General features: G+C 40.1%; 2 protein-coding genes and 2 pseudogenes across 2 annotated transcripts; 2 read left to right on the top strand and 2 right to left on the bottom strand.

Annotated features, from left to right (window-relative positions):
- Positions 1–369: 369 nt before the first annotated feature.
- LOC136277739 (crooked neck-like protein 1) lies at positions 370–10,708 on the bottom strand. The gene is made up of 12 exons (XM_066160344.1): positions 10,644–10,708; positions 6,528–6,728; positions 6,003–6,062; positions 5,511–5,591; positions 4,483–4,548; positions 4,150–4,230; positions 2,714–2,806; positions 1,765–1,866; positions 1,438–1,502; positions 1,035–1,125; positions 859–951; positions 370–596 (listed from the first exon to the last, which is right to left on the bottom strand). Exons 3-12 carry the CDS (start codon positions 6,057–6,059, stop codon positions 474–476), a joined length of 852 nt encoding a protein of 283 aa, XP_066016441.1. The 5' UTR covers positions 6,060–6,062; positions 6,528–6,728; positions 10,644–10,708; the 3' UTR covers positions 370–473.
- LOC136277738 (E3 ubiquitin-protein ligase TRIM45-like) lies at positions 7,700–9,343 on the top strand (annotated as a pseudogene).
- Positions 9,522–12,481, top strand: LOC131776795 (tripartite motif-containing protein 2-like; annotated as a pseudogene).
- Positions 12,482–17,330: 4,849 nt separating this feature from the next.
- LOC136277624 (crooked neck-like protein 1) lies at positions 17,331–22,663 on the bottom strand. The gene is made up of 8 exons (XM_066159999.1): positions 22,658–22,663; positions 22,070–22,159; positions 21,287–21,487; positions 20,761–20,820; positions 20,269–20,349; positions 19,165–19,230; positions 18,831–18,911; positions 17,331–17,480 (listed from the first exon to the last, which is right to left on the bottom strand). Exons 2-8 carry the CDS (start codon positions 22,145–22,147, stop codon positions 17,331–17,333), a joined length of 717 nt encoding a protein of 238 aa, XP_066016096.1. The 5' UTR covers positions 22,148–22,159; positions 22,658–22,663.
- Between the last annotated feature and the right edge of the window lie 81 nt (positions 22,664–22,744).

The raw sequence follows: 22,744 nt of genomic DNA, 5'->3' as shown, positions 1-22,744 counted from the left end.
AGACCCTTCAAACCCTAAGAGTGACCAGTATCTAATTAACCCCCCCCCCTTCCCCCCCGAACCAAATATTAAGGTCACAACAATTAAGGAGGGAATCACCAACTAGAGAAGCTCTTGATTGTTAAATAAAAAGTCTCCTTGTCAATACCTTAAGAAATGCATAGAGAGCAGTACGGAGAATATGCATACTGATGTTAGCATTAAAGGGATAACATAGATCTGTCAGCAATTTAGTTTGGACGTCACGAACTCATGAAGCCACATTTGTGCCCCTTACACCTCCCCCTCTAATACTTCTACCCCACCCCCACCCCTTGTCAAACTACAAAACCACTTCTTTAGGACTGACTTCAACACTTTACAGTGAACAGATTGAAGTTTTATTCTATTGTTTGGTAAACATTCTGCACACAATTAGTGATATTTATACGACAGCAAAAAAAACAAGTAGCCACAACAACAACAACAAATAATTATTCCATTTGTTGATGGTTCTTTTTCCAAAGCCTGGCCATCTGGAGCAGTTTAAAGTTAGGCATGTTGGCTTCATCGTCAGGAAAGATGTAATCATAGTATTCTTCCCATCCAGCGTCTGACTGCAAGGAAAAATATTTTAATAGTGTTTCAAATCTCCGTAGAAAAATATAAAATCTAACAAAGAGAAAAGAAAATTGCAGTGAGGATAAAGTATTATACACGCGGCTACGCATTATATCTGATAACAGCTGCATTAGGAACAAAAATCGTAAGCAAACTGAATACAGAATCGATATGTCACGCGACATTTTGGCTTAGGCAACGGATTGCGTGACGACAGACGATCGAAGTTATTTGAATACGTTTGGAGAGATTTCTTACTCCGTCGTCCGTTTGTACTTTTCTCCTCTTCTTTACTCGACGAGGCATCTTTTTCTTGATTTTTTCTTGTGAGCTTTCGTCTCCATATTCGTCCTAGAGGATCAAAATAATAAAATTAAATCGGATTCGACCTTTCAAAAAAGTTTCTTTATTCGTACAACCAATTTTAATAATACCTCGAACTCTTTCCACGCTTCCAGTACCATCACTCGTTCTTCTTTCTCCTCTGCGTTTCTGAGAGATTTGCTGGCGCGTTCGTAAACAGTCCTGAAAATTAATATTTATAGTACAAACAAAATAGAGAACAGTGAGGATTCAATTTCACAGATTTTTTGGTAGCATTTGAAGCAGTAGAAACTATTTCAAATTAAATATTCCATCATGAATCCTCTCCTACTGAACAAATAAATCTTCCATTGAGTTGTCCGCTCTGGGGCTCTCCGCAAAGGTTCATCGGGCGTTGCGTGACTATAGGCTTTCCTCTTATGAACGCGGGCGTTGCGTGACCGTAGGCTTTCCACTTATGAACTACCATGGTCACGGTCTCGATCGAGAATGTAGGATAGCCTTTTTACACACCTTGCTTGTATGATGCTTTCATCGGTTGCTGTAGAGGCCTCGAACTGTGCAAAACTAATCCAAACCTATAAAGAGAACATTTCAGGAGAATCACAGATGGAAACTAGAGCCTTGCACAAGGAAAGCGAATACAGGGAAACATGGCTGCAAATTTGCTTCGACATGTTCGCGGTTAATGATGAAATTAACGACACAGTACACTTTTGCGAGGCACTAAAAACGATCATACTCGAATAGAAAGAAATAATGGAAATATTTACTCTTGCACAAGAGATTCAACAAAATAGCAGAGATCGAATTTAGGGAAAAACAATTAAAAAATACTACCTTGACGTGTTGCGTTCGTTTTAGTAGCCTCTCATACAGATCTCGTGTTTTGTCGTACTCTTCCAAGTTTATCTCAAAATCTATGTAAGCTTTCCATAAAACCTAAGAACAAAAAAAACTACAGTTATTCGCTTGCTGCTAGATGTTTTAATAAAATAATTTGAACAATTCAAAGAGGGGGAAACGAGGGGAAATTTCGTGAAAGCTGAGTAAAAGAAGAGGACTTATATTAAAGTTCACACGGCAATCAGGTGGACAATCAGACATAGTTTGATGCTACTCTGGTTTGCAGATTTAATGAATGTAACCAAGAAGTTACAACTCATAGACCCAACGTTTCGACACTCCTGTCTAGTGCCTTCATCAGGGGTGATCTAAATGCTGCAACAAGAGGTCCTTTTATATGATCACTAATTAGCGGCCTTTTTCTTTTTTTTGGACGAGGTGTAAATAGGCGTCAGGAAGCAAACCGCCATCGTCACGATTTAAAGGAGCGTGGGCGGAGTTAATATGCCAAGCCTCCAAACAAAGGCGCTGGTGGTAACGCCGATTAGTGGTGATAATTTTAGAAGAGGACTTTTCCTCAGCTTACAATGATGAAAAAATGATGAACTACTAATTTCTCGTGAAAACATAACTTCCGGTTTTAATCCAAGGTGAAAATTACAGTAATTAAGGGGAGACTAATTCCGGACTTTGACAACCGACCGCTAAATACGATGCCACTTAATACAGGTTCCACAAATTTGCACATCTGTCGAGGTTTGTTCTAATTTCGAGAGCACAATTAAAGACCAAAAGTATTGTTACTCTTCCGAGATGGAATGGAAACACCGCGCAGGTCTTCCCACAGCCGCCGTTTTACTAACTTGAAGCCTGGAACTGGTAACAAATAAAACAGAATATGCCGTGCGTTGAGTTAAATACACCCTTCATTGCAATACATTACCTCGGGCATATCAAGCAAAGGTTGGTTAACAGCCAATTCAAACAGCGCACGTGCCCTGTCAGTATCACCAAGAATGGTTTCCAGTTCGGCGTACTAAAAATAGAAAAAAGGAGAAAACAGAGCAAAGGTTTCAATAACAGCCGACTGCCAACAGTTTACTATCGTCGATCTCTCATTGCCTCGATCGAAAAGTGCTCTATTTGCAAGTTAACCCTTTCACTCCCATTGGGTGATCAACGTGTAACTTCTCCCTAAAATATGAACACATTATCTAGCACACTCAAACTTATCAGGTAGAAGTCTACATCTTGATCTAACAACCAATTCTCCCAACGAATTTACGAGTAAAATGTGTTGCAGCTAAAGGGGAGAATTGACTATCTTATCTTGGGAGTTAAAGGGTTAATCTGTTATCTTTCCCAAACTATTCACGGTACTTTTCCTTCTTAACATATCTTACACATAGTCTCCCTTGACTGCCGCACATTTAATAAACATATCGTCGGTTTAATTTCGTTCCCTTAGCTTGATCATTGGGAACCTTAAGCTAACCCCAACGTCGACAGCAACGAGGAAGTGGAAAAACAAAAGATCTAATGAGCAGAACAATAGCTCAGCTCGTGCGATTTAAAATTTGTACATTTCTTAGCCTTCCTCTGAAAAACAACGACGCGAAATCATCAAAATTTACGTGGTCTGAGAAAGGAAACTCCGACGGCAAATTATTTAAAATTCCATTTTGAACTCAACACTGCTTACATAAGTTATGCCGAAGAAAAGATGTAGTGCCGTAAGAGACAATAAACACGTCCAGCCATTTGCAAAATCTTAACTAAAAAGATAAATTCATTTCTTGATCGACGTCTCCCTCAGCGTTGCCGTCCTAACCGCCCAAGGTCCCTGTTTGTTAATATTCATGCCCTTATTTTACTTGTTTTGTTTTTGTTCATTCGTGTGGGCGCGCGACTGGACATTCCTTCGATCCAGGCCTGCCTTCGATCGTTTGTTCTTACGTTTGTTTAATCAAACGTTTCTTAGTTTATCATTCCCAATTCGATAACCTTCCGTCTGTTTTCAAGTTTTGTTCTTGTCAAACTCCATCTATAGTTAATTGCAAGTGTTCACAGAAAAGCACACTTATGAAACAATAATAAAAAACAACTACTTTAACAACATAAAACATTCTCTCCTAACCTTGACCCATGTGGTACAATTTGCAGGTCCCTAATAATATTCATGCCCTTATTTTATTTGTTTGTTTTTACGTTTGTTTACTCAAACGTTTCTTAGTTTCTTCATTCCCAGTTCGATAACCTTCCGTCGGCAAGTTTTGTTCTTGTCAAACTCCATTTATAGTTAATTGTGCGGCACACTTATAAAACAATAATAAAACAACTACTTCTCAACAACAATAACATAAAACACTCTCTCCTAACCTTGACCCATGTGGTACAATTTGCAGGATTAAACTCCAGGAATTTCTCGTACAACTTACGACAGCGATCAAATTCTCGAAGCTGTTAAAAGCAAAACGGACAAAGAGGCAGAATTTGCATCACAAAGGGTAACTAGAGACACCGTAACGGAGTCGCCATTCGTGTCAGCTAAAAAAGTAACCAATATTTCTAAGAAACACAAAAAGTCGAGAAAAAGTAAGAATTGAAATGGTTAAGGAGTGGAGGGGGAAGGCTTAGAAAATCACTTCGATAAAGATTTTTAGATTAAGGTCTCAACTCCTTAGAGTTCCTTTTCATAATCATTCTACTCACCTGTAACTCGAGACCGATGTATTCTCGGAAGAGTCGGTCTTTGGGACATTTCCCGATCGCTGTGCCCTGTGACGAACACAAATAATACATTAGCTGAGCGTGTGTGAGACACAATGGACTGGAATGGTAGTTCGGGAAGCTGGAACACGGATTGAAAGTTCCTGACCAGGCCACTTTTTATGTTGTTGGATGGGGCCAGGAGAAAACGATGTCCCATTGTTTATGTCTTGATGAGACATAGTACCTCCCTCCATCTCCCTCCATTCAGTAGGCCTTAACCCTTTAACTGCTGAGTGACCAAGACAGAATTTCTCCTTACTATATCTTTACAATATCATGCAGACAAGTGACGAGAATAAAGAAAAATATCAATTATGGGATTGCTAATTGATCCGATACCAAATTCTCCAAAATAAAATGATGAGAATCATTAGCAGACAGTAAGGAGAATTACTAATGAGATCTTAGGAGTTAAGGGGTTAAATAAGTACAGGCGAGGATCCACAGAAAATTGGAGGGGGGGGGGGAGGTTGGAAGCCTACGATGAACTACCACATATCCAGGAGGCGTAACGCTACTCATAGTAACTTCATTCTAAGAAATCTGCGATTATCGTCGTCGATGTAAACCACTAATTTCGTGGGAAGAGTCGTGGAACTCTAGTGCGCTAATGGATTAGGCGGATCGTGAGTTTGCGTTCACAACAAATCTTTGCATTTCTACCAGCCAAGATCGTTTTCGTTGGCATCAAGCCATCTCAAGTATTGTCCACTGCAGTCAACTTTGCACCAAGCACCCTCGTAAGGTTTTCCCAAACAGTTCGCCGATACCCAATCATACCTCTTGGTTCAGAGAGGCATTGTGAAAGTAACTGTCTTGCAGAAGAACACTTTAAAATAAATCGGGACGAAACAAGAATCAACACAATCTGATCTGCAAACGGTTCCCTTCTCACCCACTTTTGAGCAAGACTGCGCCCGCCCGCCCGCCCTATTCATCCAGATAATGAAATCACCCATGACACTCACCAACGCCTGCCGTGCTGCCTTGAGATCCTTCTGACGGATTTCAAACTGTGCATACAATAGCCAGACTTTACCGAAAGTGAACTGGAAATGAAAAAATAAAAAACAGACATTCACTGCTTAATCTCGTTAAAAAGAAACCGAAATATATCCAAAACCTTGCTTATCCTTTTAAGAACAAATTAAAGACACCAAAATAATACTTAAATGGAAAAGCAAAGTTTCCAACAACATGAAAAAATCCTAGTTTAAGTTTTACTCTGTCAAGCCGTATGAAGACGTAAAGGGATTATAGACTTGGGAACATTGTCCTGACATAACACTAAATTTCTATGAGTACCCAACAAAGAAATGATTGGTTATTAGTTGGGAGAATTAGGGTTTCAGAAATAATCAGAGAGAGTAGGGAACGTTGTAATGTTCAAGCAGTAGTATAGTACAGGATATAACAACCGCTACGCACCGCAAATAAGGTAGTTCTCAACAGTTGTTTACCTTCTTGTGTGGTATAAGATCCAAACATGCACGATACACCTGTCTTGTGCGGTCCATGTCCTGTAACAACAAGAATCAGACGGACACAAGAAAACTTTTTCAATGTGGAATAAAATTTACCTCTGCACTTTGGAGAAGCGTTGGTACAATTTTTAATGGTTTACTTGCTAAACTCTGGAACTACAGGTCTGTGTTCGACCCTTCATTGTGTTCCGTTCATAAGCATGAAACTTTAATTTTGTAGTGCTTCTTTCCACCCGGGGGAATACAAGTCTGAGTGGGTACTAGTGAACTGCCATGAAAACCTAAGGAAATGCTCAGGGAGGAGAGGGGGGTAAAAAAAAAACCTGGGGAGTAGGGTGAACTAAGATGGACTGGCTTTCTATGGAAGGATAGTGACAAAACCGCTATAATCCACCTTAGGTAACAAAACACGGATTGAGATGAAGAACTTATACGAGTCAGTTTCTTCTGCAGACTTGATCTACATCCGCGTAGCCCAACAGCTGCAAAAATAGAACAAACCTTGGCCAGAAGTTCTTCGTACAGCGCATAGTTGATCTACAGGTAAATGTATCGTCTCCATAAACGCTTCTCCTCGGCGGGTGGAATATTGGCGATGGCTCTTTCGTAAACTTCTCTCACTGCATCGGGATCTGCCTCACTTTCCATCAGACGAAGGTAATCAAACCACGCGTCGTAATTATTCGGATTTGTTTTCACCTCCTGGTGAATAAAACGAAAAATAGAAGATTAAATGTACTAGTTGTATATACTAGGTTTGACATGACCTAAAATGAAGCTGCATGCTACAGGCTTTCCCTTTAACACTTTTCTCTGGCAGTGTGGAGGAAAAATTGTGATACGTTTTTCCTTGACATATCGCCCGGCTCAACTAACTGAAATATCGGTTATTTAAAAAAGAGACTTTTGAACGAAAATGAGTTCAAGACGAATTTTTTCCCTTGTCCCTTCACAGATTTAAATCCCCGCCCAGAGCACGAAAGACATAGGAGCCTCAACGGAAAATTTAACGGTCGCACATGCAAGGGACTGTGGGTAGTGATTTGTATTCCTTTTCTCTCGCACGGGGTGGCTCAAGCGCGCTCGCTTCGCGTTTCCTCGCCCTACTATTGCTATGTCGAAAAAAGGCAAGACAGCTAAGGAAAGATTAGCTTCTTGCTTGAATAGATAACTTGACGAGGTGACTTGCCAAAGAGAACCTCTAAAAGGACGAAGTCAAAATGAATTGCTACAAAGGCACTTGAATAATTTCGGCTGAACGCCTGAAGTTAAACAATGCGTGACCTTGTTTCTTCTCGCACGGAATTTGCAACAAACATCACACACTGCTTCTTTTTTCTTTCTTTTTGTTTTTTTCCATCAGCCCCCAAAACTATAGAAACAATCATCCATGTTAAAAACAAATTTATGATTTTTTTTATAATAATTTTGCTAAGTTTAATTTTACTAAGTCCTTTCCTGTGAAGTGACAAATTAACTTCACCTGGAAGCATTCTAAGGAAAAAATGAGGTAAGATAGGAAAACATAAAAAGTCGAAACCAAAGAATGAGCAAGTATAAGGCAGAGTCCAAATGAAGATCCTCAAAAATTAGGAGGAAATTTTTTCACAAATTGCCAAACCGTGACTTTGAGAAGAATATCACTTTAGGGTTTAAAAAGGTCAGCCAAAACAAAGAGTGTGATTGGTCAGTGGCAATCAGTCGATACGGACTTTGTTCTGTTTTCATGGAAACCTAAAAATGATATCTGCTTTCAAGCCATTGTATTAAGAGTCTCCTGACAGTCTAGTTTGATTCGCTTTGAAGATGGAGTCTCTTTTGAAAGATCTCGAGAAGCAAGTTACTTGCTCAATCTGTCTTGATACTTACACCGAACCTAAAACTATTTCATATCTTCACACGTTTTGTTGCAAGTGTTTAGAGAAGCATGCGATAATGAGCCAGAGGCAAGGAAAATTCCGATGCCCGGAGTGTCACGCGGAAATCGATTTACCAGAAGGAAACCGCTTCGATCATTTGCCCATCAGTTTTTTCCACAAGAGTTTGTCGAGTCTCCTCGCCGTTCGACAAAGTGGTGATGCAAGAAGCATTGCTTGTTCCCATTGCAGAAAAACCAACTCTCAGATGTACTATTGCTTTGATTGCGGACGATTCATGTGCCTGGATTGTTTCAATGCGCATCAACTGCTGATTGCAACGTTTGAGGGACACAAAGTCACGCCAGTTGAGGACTTTAAAGAAGAGGATTACGAAGCACTACTGAAGCGACAGCCATTTTGCTCACAACAGTTCCACGAGAAAGAAGTCACACGGTTCTTTTGCTCGCAGTGTCAAGTTTGCATTTGTCCAATCTGCATTGTCACGGATCATCAAAACCACATCGCCGTATTGTTCGACAAAGCAGCACACGACAAAAAGAGAACATCATGTCTGGCGCTAAGATCATCAAGGAAAAAGAAACCCAACTTTGTCAAGTCATCAAGGAGTTCGAAGAAACGATTTCTGAGCTTGATAGAAATTTCGCAACAGCCAAGCGAGAAGTCTTGCGAACAGCCGAACAAATGATAGCAAACATTCGACAGCGCGAGTGAGAAGCGATTGTATCCCTGGAAACAACACGCGTGTCGAGAATTGAGAAGATTAACGCGGCTAAACAGGAAGTAAAATCCCTAGTAAAACAAATAAGCCAAGCAGCTGAGTTTGCGGAGAATCTGGTGCAGAGAAGCTCAAGCTCGGATATAATGCAGAACAAAGAAGCTTTGAGGCAGAAATTTCAAGAGCTTCGTGAGGTTGAAGTTCCAAAACATCACCAGACTACATTTGCCAAATTTAACGCGGCATCCCAACAAGACTTGAAACTGGGTTTTATTCAACTCGCAGCTAAATCAACTGTAGAAGGACTGGACCAAACTTTCCAAGCTGGTGTAGAAGCAGAGTTTACCTTGTGTCCACACACAACAGAAGGAGAGATTAATAACCAGGCCGATCTTAACGATCAAGTTGAATTTCTGATAAAATCCATCAAAGATGTCACAAACGTGACTGTTCACGAAAAAGGAGACGGCAATCTTACGGTGAAGTTTACACCTATAGTGCCTGGCGCCTACAGCGTTGAGGTGAAGATTAATGGCGAAAAGCTTTCTACCTCTCCGTTCCCTTTGGCAGTGAAAGAACGTCAACTTGTCGTAGTTGGTGAGTTGGACTTGAAGTTCAACCAAGGGCAGGAGTTCAAGCGACAAACTGGAATCGCTGTAAACACGCAAGGCGACATAGCTGTTGTAGATAATCTTGGACACTGTGTTTTTTGTATTCAATAAAGAAGGGAACTGTTCAAAACAAATTGGAAAAGAAGGAACACATCCTGGACAATTTAAATATCCATATGATGTGTTATTTTAAACAACAAAGATTTACTAATTGCAGTACAATCAAATAATAGAATCCAACATATAAACATCCAGACAGGATCTGTTGTAAAAACCTTTGGAAAAAAAGGTGAGGGAAAGACTTAAGACTCCACTTAGTATTTGCCTTGACGATAGCGAATTAGAACGTAAATATTTTTTTAAGGGGATTGCACTCGCGAGGGGTCAATACGTCCTTCAATGTGATTGGTCACAAAAACTTAGCTGTTATGGACTTTGTTATGTCCTCGTGGCATCAAAAATTATTATTCACAATTGTCCGTCTGTACTCGTCGCTAGAATAATCTGTACTTCAAGGCGATCGTGATGGAACCTCTCGTGGAAAACCTCAAGAAACAAGCAACATGTTCATTTGTCTCGATACTTACACAGACCCCAAAATATTATCGTGCTTCCACACTTTTTGTTGTAAGTGTTTGGAGGAACATGCAAGAAACACTCTCAGAAAAGGCAAATTCAGATGCCCCGAGTGTCAGGCGGAAATCAATCTACCAGAAGGTAATCGCTTCGACCGTTTGCCCACCAGCTTTCACCAAAATAGTTTGGTAGGTCTTCTTGAAACGGAAGATCGCGAGGCCTTGCTGAGGCCGCCATTTTGCTCGCAACACAAGAACGAAAGACTACGATATTTCTGCTCTACTTGCGAAGCGTGTATTTGTCCTGTTTGCTTAGCCAAAAACCACCGACGCCATGAGTTCGACGTTATTGAAAAGGCAGCGGAGAAGGATACGAAATTCATCATGTTGAACGTCCAGACCATCAAGGAAAAGGCAAACTTCTTACAAGAAGAGATAAGAAAATTTGAGAAAACCTCTAAGGATGTGGAAACGATTATCGCAATCGCTAAACAAGACGTGTCTGAGGCAGCTGAACACGTGATCACAAAGACGCGACAGCAAAAAAAAGAGCTCTTAGAGTCCTTAGAAATGACGCGTAGAAAGAGAATAGAGCAAATTAACTCGGCTAAACAAGAACTGGAATCGCTGGTAAAACAAATACACCAAGCGGCTCAGTTTGCGGAAAAATCTCGTGCAGAGAAGCCCAGGCTGGGATATTATAAAGACCAAGACAACTTTGAAGCACAAATTTCAAGAGCTTCGTGAAGTTGAGATTTCAAGGCATCATCCAAAACATTTGTCAAATTTACCGTGGCATCCCAACAAGACTTGAAACTGGGTTTTATTCAACTCACCGAGAAACCGGCAAAAGCAGCTACATCAACTGTAGAAGGACTGGATCAAACTTTCCAGGCTGGTGTAGAAGCAGAGTTTACGTTGTGTCCAAAAACAGCAGAGGGAGAGACTAGTTACCAGGCCGATCTTAGCGATCAGTTGAATGGCTGATAAAACCCACCGAAGATGTCACAAACGTGACTGTTCAAGCAGGAGAAGAAGGCAATCTTAGATTGAAGTTTACACCTAAAGTGCCTGGTGCCTACAACGTTGAGGTAAAGATTAATGGCGAAAAGCTTCCGACCTGTCCGTTCACTTTGCCAGTGAAAGAACGTGAACTTGTCATAGTCGGCGAATTGGACTTGAAGTTCAACAAAGGGCAGAAGTTCCGTGGACCAAGTGGAATCGCCGTTAACAAGCAAGGCGACATAGCTGTTGTAGATAATCTTGGACACTGTGTTTTTGTATTCAATAAAGAAGGGAACTGTTTGAAACAAATTGGAAAAGAAGGAGTAGATCCTGGACAATTCAAACATCCCACCGGAGTGTTATTTTTAAACGACCACGAAGTTCTTGTTATTGATACGTTTAATAATAGAATACAACACATAAATATCCAGACAGGACTGTTTTGAAAACCTTCGGAAAAAAAGGTGAGGGAAAGGACACTTTATGGTTCCATATTCTGTGCACCTCGATCACGCAAACCGTTTAATTGTCACTGAAACTCGCAACAATAGAGTTCAAGTAATGTCAAAAGAGGGCGAAGCTCTATTCACAATAGGAGACAGTGGTCCAGAGAAACTAAGCACACCATACAGCTGCATTTCTTACAAAAACATTTTCCTGGTAACTGAAAGAGACAATCACGTCATAAAAGCATTCGATTCGTCAAAGACTTTCCTGTACAAGTTTGGCGAAAAAGGGAATCAAGACGGACAGTTCAACAAACCCTGTGGCATGTGTTTAGACGGCTCTGATAACCTTCTTGTTTGTGACCATCTCAATAACAGAGTTCAGCAATTTTCTTTGGACGGTCGCTTTACAGGCAAAACTACCGTTCCTTTAAAAGATCCACTTCGAATTGTAACAGCGGCAGATGGGCGTATACTAGTCACAAGCCATACAGCTAGGAAAATATACATTCTGAGGTAAATGTGTTATAATTCTATGAATCATTCAAATGCTGTATGCCAGTGAAAACTTAAGTCGAATCATTCAATTTTTTTGAGCAAAATTTCTTCAGAAGCAGCAGAAACTCTCAACGGTGTCAATGCATCGTTAGCCCTCAAATACAGAAGCCAGGGGGAAGGGGGTTAGCGCAAAATTGACTAACACCCCAACAGCAGTCAGATACATAGGAAAATTATATTCAGAAAAGGAAACTTAAACGAGTCTAGGATATATTTAACTTTTCTTCATGTGGTGTGCCTTTTACTTCATTCTTTCGAATAAGAAGACCAGATATTTCAGGAAGACACAACCCTCATCAGGGCAAAGAACTATCATATGGTCTAATGTAATCTGGACAAAACTTCACTGAATAGAGCAAAAAAAAAAAACCAAAAGAAAAAGAGACAATCAATGGGACCTCAATTTTCTGTGCCTTGTACAAGAGGTTTCAGGTAGTTAGCTATAAAATGTTTCAATTAGGTATATTCTTTTAAATGAATGATGTAGTCTAGCTATCCGTGTCTTTTTCACCAATGATCTCCAAAGTGAATTGAAGGGAGTTTGCTTGCTCCAATGTTATTTGATTGGAAGTTGCAGAAAGACCATGGCCAAGTGACTTCACCCTTTGAATGCAAAGATCCAATTAATAATTCTCCCCACTGACTTTCATACATTTCTCTATAAATCCGACACGAGATTTGATGTTACATCAGAATAACACCCACCAGCTGATAAGCTTGTATCTTCTCATAACCTGTTTGCAAGATAACATTTTGCAATTGCAAGGAGAATTTACATGTTAATCATCTCTTGGAGTTAAAGAGTGAAGGCACTGGAATTGAAATCTAGAGTTCCCAGGTCCTAACCATCCACTCTGTCTCCAAATGAAATTTGTTTTCTCTTTACTCCCAAGATCCATTTGTTCCCAGTCCCTTGTAAACAACCAGCTGGTTTGCGTCTGATAAGTTGAAATTTCTCACAACTTAAAAAATATTTATATACATGTTTATATGACATACCCATTTAGCACTCAGGTGAATTTGTTTTCCTTCTTAATTCCATTTTACCAATCCTAACCAATTGATGCACTGTACATACATAGTAATTCTAAGAGTAAACTGTACTTCATTTTTTGGGAAGTTTTGTAGTTTCGATGAATAAAAATATTTTAAATACTTGACTTGTACTCATTGTATTCAATTTTCAGTCACACTCTATTCAGGGCTCATAACCAAATTAATCTTCAGCCAATGTGAATCTTCAAAAACTTTGCTCATATTTTCCATTGACACAATCACTGTATAAAAATATTTGATCATTCAGGAACTTTTTCATCTAAGTTTGGAAAACAAGGGAATCAAGATAGACACTTCAACAGATCCAATTGCATGAATTTGGTCAGCTCCAAAAATATTTTTGTCTGAGACCATTGCAAAGACCCTTCAGACCCTAAGAGTGACCAGCATCTAATTACCCCCCCCCCCGACCCTTCCCCCCCCGAACCAAATATTAAGGTCACGACAATTAAGGAGGGATCACCAACTAGAGAAGCTCTTGATTGTTAAATAAAAAGTCTCCTTGTCAATACCTTAGGAAATGCATACAGAACAGTATGGAGAATATGCATACTGATGTTAGCATTAAAGGGACAACAGAGATCTGTCAGCAATTTGATTTGGACGTCACGAACTCATGAAGCCACATTTGTGCCCCTTACACCTCCCCCTCTAATACTTCTACCCCACCCCCACCCCTTGTCAAACTACAAAACCACTTCTTTAGGACTGACTTCAACACTTTACAGTGAACAGATTGAAGTTTTATTCTATTGTTTAGTAAACATTCTGCACACAATTAGTGATATTTATACGACAGCAAAAAAACCAGTAGCCACAACAACAACAACAAATAATTATTCCATTTGTTGTTGGTTCTTTTTCCAAAGCCTGGCCATCTGGAGCAGTTTAAAGTTAGGCATGTTGGCTTCATCGTCAGGAAAGATGTAATCATAGTACTCTTCCCATCCAGCGGTCTGACTGCAAGGAAAATATTTTAATAGTGTTTCAAATCTCCATAGAAAAATGTAAAATCTAACAAAGAGAAAAGAAAATTGCAGTGAGGCTAAAGTATTTACACGCGGCTACGAATTATTTCTGATAACAGCTGCATTAGGAACAAAAATCGTAAGCAAACTGAATACAGAATCGATATGTCACGCGACATTTTGGCTTAGGCAACGGATTGCGTGACGACAGACGATCGAAGTTATTTGAATACGTTTGGAGAGATTTCTTACTCCGTCGTCCGTTTGTAATTTTCTCCTCTTCTTTACTCGACGAGGCATCTTTTTCTTGATTTTTTCTTGGTGAGCTTTCGTCTCCATATTCGTCCTAGAGGATCAAAATAATAAAATTAAATCGGATTCGACCTTTCAAAAAAGGTTCTTTATTCGTACAACCAATTTTATAATACCTCGAACTCTTTCCACGCTTCCAGTACCATCACTCGTTCTTCTTTCTCCTCTGCGTTTCTGAGAGATTTGCTGGCGCGTTCGTAAACAGTCCCTGAAAATTAATATTTATAGTACAAACAAAATAGAGAAACGGTGAGGATTCAATTTCACAGATTTTTTGGTAGCATTTGAAGCAGTAGAAACTATTTCAAATTAAATATTCCATCATGAATCCTCTCCTACAGAACAAATAAATCTTCCATTGAGTTGTCCGCTCTGGGGCTCTCCGCAAAGGTTCATCGGGCGTTGCGTGACTATAGGCTTTCCTCTTATGAACGCGGGCGTTGCGTGACCGTTGGCTTCCCACTTATGAACTACCATGGTCACGGTCTCGATCGAGAATGTAGGATAGCCTTTTTACACACCTTGCTTGTATGACGCTTTCATCGGTTGCTGTAGAGGCCTCGAACTGTGCAAAACTAATCCAAACCTATAAAGAGAACATTTCAGGAGAATCACAGACGGAAACTAGAGCCTTGCACAAGGAAAGCGAATACAGGGAAACATGGCTGCAATTTGCTTCGACATGTTCGCGGTTAATGATGAATTAACGACACACTACACTTTTGCGAGGCACTAAAAACGATCATACTCGAATAGAAAAGAAATAATGGAAATATTTACTCTTGCACAAAGATTCAACAAAATAGCAGAGATCCGAATTTAGGGAAAAATAATTAAAAAATGCTACCTTGACGTGTTGCGTTCGTTTTAGTAGCCTCTCATACAGATCTCGTTTTTTGTCGTACTCTTCCAAGTTTATCTCAAATCTATGTAAGCTTTCCATAACCCTAAGAACAAAAAAAAAACTACAGTTCTCATTTTCGCTTGCTGCTAGAGTTTTAATAAAATAATTTGAACCATGCAAAGAGGGGGAACGAGGGGAAATTTCTTGAAGCTGAGTAAAAGACAAGAGGACTTATATTAAAGTTCACTACGGCAACCTGGTGGACAATCAGACCTAGTTTTTTGATGCTATTCTCTTGGGTTTACAGATTTTAAATGAATGTAACCAAGAAGTTACAACTCATAGACCCAACGTTTCGACACTCCTGTCTAGTGCCCTTCATCAGGGTGATCTAAATGCTGTACACAAGAGGTCCGTTTATATGATCAACTACTTAGCGGCCTTTTTCTTTTTTTGGACGAGGTGTAAATAGGCGCCAGGAAGCAAACCGCCATCGTCACGATTTAAAGGAGCTGTGGGTGGAGTTTAATATGCCCAAGCCTCCAACCAAAGGCGCTGGTGGTAACGCCCATTAGTGGTGATAATTTTTAGAAGAGGACTTTTCCTCAGCTTACAAATTGATGAAAAAATGATGAACTACTATTTCTCGTGAAAACATAACTTCCGGTTTTAATCCAAGGTGAAATTACAGTAATTAAGGGGAGACTAATTCCGGACTTTGACAAACCGAACCCGCTAAATACGATGCCGCTTAATACAGGTTCACACAAATTTTGTATATCTGTTCGAGGTTTGTTCTAATTTCGAGGCACAATTAAAGACCAAAAGTATTGTTTACTCTTCCGAGATGGAATGGAACAACCGCGCAGGTCTTCCCACAGGCCGCCGTTTGAAGTCCTGGAAACTGGCAACAATAAAACAGAATATGCGGTGCGTTGAGTTAATACCACCCTTTCATTGCAATACCTTCCCTCGGGCATATCAAGCAAAGGTTGGTTAAACATCCACTTCAAACAGCGCACGGGCCCCTGTCAATCTCACCAAGAAGGGTTTCCATCGTGCGGATTGTCTACGGAAAAAGCATGTCAATGTACCTCTGAAATATTAAACTAATAATATTGTGGCTTTCTATTTCGCCTAATTTTCTAACTTGAAGGTTAAAATTTTTCCCTCGTCATGTTTTCCCTTTTCGCCGAGCGGTTGCGTGAAATTAACAAGGCGTTTTTGATCAAAACACGACCGAGCGAAGGGTCTCGGGTGATATTCCCTTTTACGCAGGCGCAAACTAAAAATGTACCGTTTTCATACTCAAAAAGAGGAACCCTGTCCCTTTGTTCTGATATGTAACGTGTCGAACAAAAAGCAGATTTACGCTCGTCAAATCGCGTTTCAAAACCGCTTTATTTCCTCCTTGATTTTTTCTTATTTTGTAAGCGTGAAAGCAGTAGGAGAGGGATCGGGCAACTCAGAAAGCGCTTCGAGTAATTAAACCTCTGCCATCGATTTCTTTACAAGATACACGGTAAGATTTGTGATGTTTCGTTTGAAATATGAATTCTAAATAAATGCCCCTTTTAGTCTTGTTCGCTGGATTTTTCGTAAACTTCCCTGATTAATTTCCGTTTCAGCTTACTAATCTATACTACTTCAAAGCAATGTAAAGACAAAGACGGAGAAACCATGAGTCGTTCCTTTCAACAATCGTAAACAAAGTGTTTGAGCAATCAGATATACGAGGTGTAATAATCAATAGCCGCATATCAGAAGTCTTCAGAAAGAAAGTATTCTGTCTTCAGAAAGCTGTCAAAAAAGCTAGTAATCGTGGAGGAGGCAACTAAATGCACTTCTTAGCAAGTTGGAAACGGGTCCTCGGTATCGATTTAATATCATATCAATCTCAATATCATACAGTTTTGTATCTTTCTTCCGTGGATTCGCCTTTCTAACGAGGGTGTATGTTGAGTGTTCATTGCAAAATCGCTTTGTTTTTTTTCATTTCCCTCTTTGGCCTGTCTGCTATTTTGAAAATTCGTAACGAGAGCATGCGCATTACGTGGGGTTAGTGGTTGCGTACACCTGGAACCGAGAAAAACAAATGTTCGTCGCACTGGGGAAAGAGTTTGATATGATTACAAATTCAGTGCGGAGATGAAAAAGCATAGCTATTTACAATCAGAGTCACCTTTTTAAAAAGAGGTGTTGAAGGTGTTCACTCAAACTTTAAGAAATATTCTGGAATCGTGAATTTGACTTAGAATTGGATAAAAAAAAAAAAAAAATCTGATAGTAATCAATAATATAAGAAGCAGAGTTTCCAGGAATTCCTGTGCGAGGTTAACTTTTACCAGAGAGATTTACAACGAGAAAATTGTCATAATTAAAAACATAGCTTATCACAAAATAGTACAACAATTGGTTAACAGCCAGTTCAAACAGCGCACATGCCCTGTCAGTATCACCAAGAATGGTTTCCAGTTCGGCGTACTAAACATAGAAAAAAGGAGAAAACAAAGCAAAGGTTTCAATAAAAGCCGACTGCCAACAGTTCACCATCGTCGCCTGTGAGGCCTCTCACTGCCTCAATCGAAAAGTGCTCTATTTGCAAGTTAACCCTTTCACTCCCATAGGGTGATCAACGTGTAACTTCTCCCTATAATATGAACACATTATCTAGCAAACTCAAACTTATCAGGTAGAAGTCTACATCTTGATCTAACACCCAATTCTCCCAACGAATTTACGAGTAAAATGTGTTGCAGCTAAAGGGGAGAATTGACTATCTTATCTTGGGAGTTAAAGGGTTAATCTGTTACCTTTCCCGAACTATTCACGGTACTTTTCCTTCTTCACATATCTTACACATGGTCTCCCTTGACTGCCGCACATTTAATAAAGATATCGTCGATTTAATTTCGTTCCCTAACTTGTTCATTGGGAACCTTAAGCTAACCCCAACGTCGACAGCAACGAGGAAGTGGAAAAACAAAAGATCTAATGAGCAGAACAATAGCTCAGCTCGTGCGATTTAAAATTTGTACATTTCTTAGCCTTCCTCTGCAAAACAACGACGTGAAATCACCAAAATTTGCGTGGTCTGAGAAAAGAAACTCCGACGGCAAATTATTTAAAATTCCATTTTGAACTCAACACTGCTTACATAAGTTATGCCGAAGTAAAGATGTAGTGCCGTAAGAGACAATAAACACGTCCAGCCATTTGCAAAATCTTAACTAAAAAGATAAATTCATTTCTTGATCGACGTCTCCCTCAGCGTTGCCGTCCTAACCGCCCAAGGTCCCTGTTTGTTAATATTCATGCCCTTATTTTACTTGTTTTGTTTTTGTTCATTCGTGTGGGCGCGCGACCTGACATTCCTTCGATCCAGGCCTCCCTTCGATCGTTTGTTCTTACGTTTGTTTAATCAAACGTTTCTTAGTTTCTCATTCCCAATTCGATAACCTTCCGTCTGTTTTCAAGTTTTGTTCTTGTCAAACTCCATCTATAGTTAATTGCAAGTGTTCACAGAAAAGCACACTTATGAAACAATAATAAAAAACAACTACTTTAACAACATAAAACATTCTCTCCTAACCTTGACCCATGTGGTACAATTTGCAGGTCCCTAATAATATTCATGCTCTTATTTTACTTGTTTGTTCTTACGTTTGTTTACTCAAACGTTTCTTAGTTTCTTCATTCCCAGTTCGATAACCTTCCGTCGGCAAGTTTTGTTCTTGTCAAACTCCATTTATAGTTAATTGTGCGGCACACTTATAAAACAATAATAAAACAACTACTTCTCAACAACAATAACATAAAACACTCTCTCCTAACCTTGACCCATGTGGTACAATTTGCAGGATTAAACTCCAGGAATTTCTCGTACAACTTACGACAGCGATCAAATTCTCGAAGCTGTTAAAAGCAAAACGGACAAAGAGGCAGAATTTGCATCACAAAGGGTAACTAGAGACACCGTAACGGAGTCGCCATTCGTGTCAGCTAAAAAAAGTAACCAATATTTCTAAGAAACACAAAAAGTCGAGAAAAAGTAAGAATTGAAATGGTTAAGGAGTGGAGGGGGAAGGCTTAGAAAATCACTTCGATAAAGATTTTTAGATTAAGGTCTCAACTCCTTAGAGTTCCTTTTCATAATCATTCTACTCACCTGTAACTCGAGACCGATGTATTCTCGGAAGAGTCGGTCTTTGGGACATTTCCCGATCGCTGTGCCCTGTGACGAACACAAATAATACATTAGCTGAGCGTGTGTGAGACACAATGGACTGGACTGGTAGTTCGGGAAGCTGGAACACGGATTGAAAGTTCCTGACCAGGCCACTTTTTATGTTGTTGGATGGGGCCAGGAGAAAACGATGTCCCATTGTTTATGTCTTGATGAGACATAGTACCTCCCTCCATCTCCCTCCATTCAGTAGGCCTTAACCCTTTAACTGCTGAGTGACCAAGACAGAATTTCTCCTTACTATATCTTTACAATATCATGCAGACAAGTGACGAGAATAAAGAAAAATATCAATTATGGGATTGCTAATTGATCCGATACCAAATTCTCCAAAATAAAATGATGAGAATCATTGGCAGACAGTAAGGAGAATTACTAATGAGATCTTAGGAGTTAAGGGGTTAAATAAGTACAGGCGAGGATCCACAGAAAATTGGAGGGGGGGGGGGGGGGGGGTTGGAAGCCTACGATGAACTACCACATATCCAGGAGGCGTAACGCTACTCATAGTAACTTCATTCTAAGAAATCTGCGATTATCGTCGTCGATGTAAACCACTAATTTCGTGGGAAGATTCGTGGAACTCTAGTGCGCTAATGGATTAGGCGGATCGTGAGTTTGCGTTCACAACAAATCTTTGCATTTCTACCAGCCAAGATCGTTTTCGTTGGCATCAAGCCATCTCAAGTATTGTCCACTGCAGTCAACTTTGCACCAAGCACCCTCGTAAGGTTTTCCCAAACAGTTCGCCGATACCCAATCATACCTCTTGGTTCAGAGAGGCATTGTGAAAGTAACTGTCTTGCAGAAGAACACTTTAAAATAAATCGGGACGAAACAAGAATCAACACAATCTGATCTGCAAACGGTTCCCTTCTCACCCACTTTTGAGCAAGACTGCGCCCGCCCGCCCGCCCGCCCGCCCGCCCGCCCGCCCGCCCGCCCGCCCGCCCGCCCGCCCGCCCGCCCGCCCGCCCGCCCGCCCGCCCTATTCATCCAGATAATGAAATCACCCATGACACTCACCAACGCCTGCCGTGCTGCCTTGAGATCCTTCTGACGGATTTCAAACTGTGCATACAATAGCCAGACTTTACCGAAAGTGAACTGGAAATGAAAAAATAAAAAACAGACATTCACTGCTTAATCTCGTTAAAAAGAAACCGAAATATATCCAAAACCTTGCTTATCCTTTTAAGAACAAATTAAAGACACCAAAATAATACTTAAATGGAAAAGCAAAGTTTCCAACAACATGAAAAAATCCTAGTTTAAGTTTTACTCTGTCAAGCCGTATGAAGACGTAAAGGGATTATAGACTTGGGAACATTGTCCTGACATAACACTAAATTTCTATGAGTATCCAACAAAGAAATGATTGGTTATTAGTTGGGAGAATTAGGGTTTCAGAAATAATCAGACAGAGTAGGGAACGTTGTAATGTTCAAGCAGTAGTATAGTACAGGATATAACAACCGCTACGCACCGCAAATAAGGTAGTTCTCAACAGTTGTTTACCTTCTTGTGTGGTATAAGATCCAAACATGCACGATACACCTGTCTTGTGCGGTCCATGTCCTGTAACAACAAGAATCAGACGGACACAAGAAAACTTTTTCAATGTGGAATAAAATTTACCTCTGCACTTTGGAGAAGCGTTGGTACAAATTTTTAATGGTTTACTTGCTAAACTCTGGAACTAGAGGTCTGTGTTCGACCCTTCATTGTGTTCCGTTCATAAGCATGAAACTTTAATTTTGTAGTGCTTCTTTCCACCCGGGGGAATACAAGTCTGAGTGGGTACTAGTGAACTGCCATGAAAACCTAAGGAAATGCTCAGGGAGGAGAGGGGGGTAAAAAAAAAACCTGGGGAGTAGGGTGAACTAAGATGGACTGGCTTTCTATGGAAGGATAGTGACAAAACCGCTCTAATCCACCTTAGGTAACAAAACACGGATTGAGATGAAGAACTTATACGAGTCAGTTTCTTCTGCAGACTTGATCTACATCCGCGTAGGCCAACAGCTGCAAAAATAGAACAAACCTTGGCCAGAAGTTCTTCGTACAGCGCATAGTTGATCCACAGGTAAATGTATCGTCTCCATAAACGCTTCTCCTCGGCGGGTGGAATATTGGCGATGGCTCTTTCGTAAACTTCTCTCACTGCATCGGGATCTGCCTCACTTTCCATCAGACGAAGGTAATCAAACCACGCGTCGTAATTATTCGGATTTGTTTTCACCTCCTGGTGAATAAAACGAAAAATAGAAGATTAAATGTACTAGTTGTATATACTAGGTTTGACATGACCTAAAATGAAGCTGCATGCTACAGGCTTTCCCTTTAACACTTTTCTCTGGCAGTGTGGAGGACAAATTGTGATACGTTTTTCCTTGACATATCGCCCGGCTCAACTAACTGAAATATCGGTTATTTAAAAAAGAGACTTTTGAACGAAAATGAGTTCAAGACGAATTTTTTCCCTTGTCCCTTCACAGATTTAAATCCCCGCCCAGAGCACGAAAGACATAGGAGCCTCAACGGAAAATTTAACGGTCGCACATGCAAGGGACTGTGGGTAGTGATTTGTATTCCTTTTCTCTCGCACGGGGTGGCTCAAGCGCGCTCGCTTCGCGTTTCCTCGCCCTACTATTGCTATGTCGAAAAAAGGCAAGACAGCTAAGGAAAGATTAGCTTCTTGCTTGAATAGATAACTTGACGAGGTGACTTGCCAAAGAGAACCTCTAAAAGGACGAAGTCAAAATGAATTGCTACAAAGGCACTTGAATAATTTCGGCTGAACGCCTGAAGTTAAACAATGCGTGACCTTGTTTCTTCTCGCACGGAATTTGCAACAAACATCACACACTGCTTCTTTTTTTCTTTTCTTTTTGTTTTTTTCCATCAGCCCCCAAAACTATAGAAACAATCATCCATGTTAAAAACAAATTTATGATTTTTTTTTATAATAATTTTGCTAAGTTTAATTTTACTAAGTCCTTTCCTGTGAAGTGACAAATTAACTTCACCTGGAAGCATTCTAAGGAAAAAATGAGGTAAGATAGGAAAACATAAAAAGTCGAAACCAAAGAATGAGCAAGTATAAGGCAGAGTCCAAATGAAGATCCTCAAAAATTAGGAGGAAATTTTTTCACAAATTGCCAAACCGTGACTTTGAGAAGAATATCACTTTAGGGTTTAAAAAGGTCAGCCAAAACAAAGAGTGTGATTGGTCAGTGGCAATCAGTCGATACGGACTTTGTTCTGTTTTCATGGAAACCTAAAAATGATATCTGCTTTCAAGCCATTGTATTAAGAGTCTCCTGACAGTCTAGTTTGATTCGCTTTGAAGATGGAGTCTCTTTTGAAAGATCTCAAGAAGCAAGTTACTTGCTCAATCTGCCTTGATACTTACACCGAACCTAAAACTATTTCATATCTTCACACGTTTTGTTGCGAGTGTTTAGAGAAGCATGCGATAATGAGCCAGAGGCAAGGAAAA

This window comes from Pocillopora verrucosa, chromosome 13 (assembly GCF_036669915.1).
Source record: "Pocillopora verrucosa isolate sample1 chromosome 13, ASM3666991v2, whole genome shotgun sequence".
Classification (NCBI taxonomy): Eukaryota; Metazoa; Cnidaria; class Anthozoa; order Scleractinia; family Pocilloporidae; genus Pocillopora; species Pocillopora verrucosa.
The sequence above is the reverse complement of the archived record's forward strand: the minus strand, read 5'-3'. Positions and strand labels throughout refer to the sequence as shown.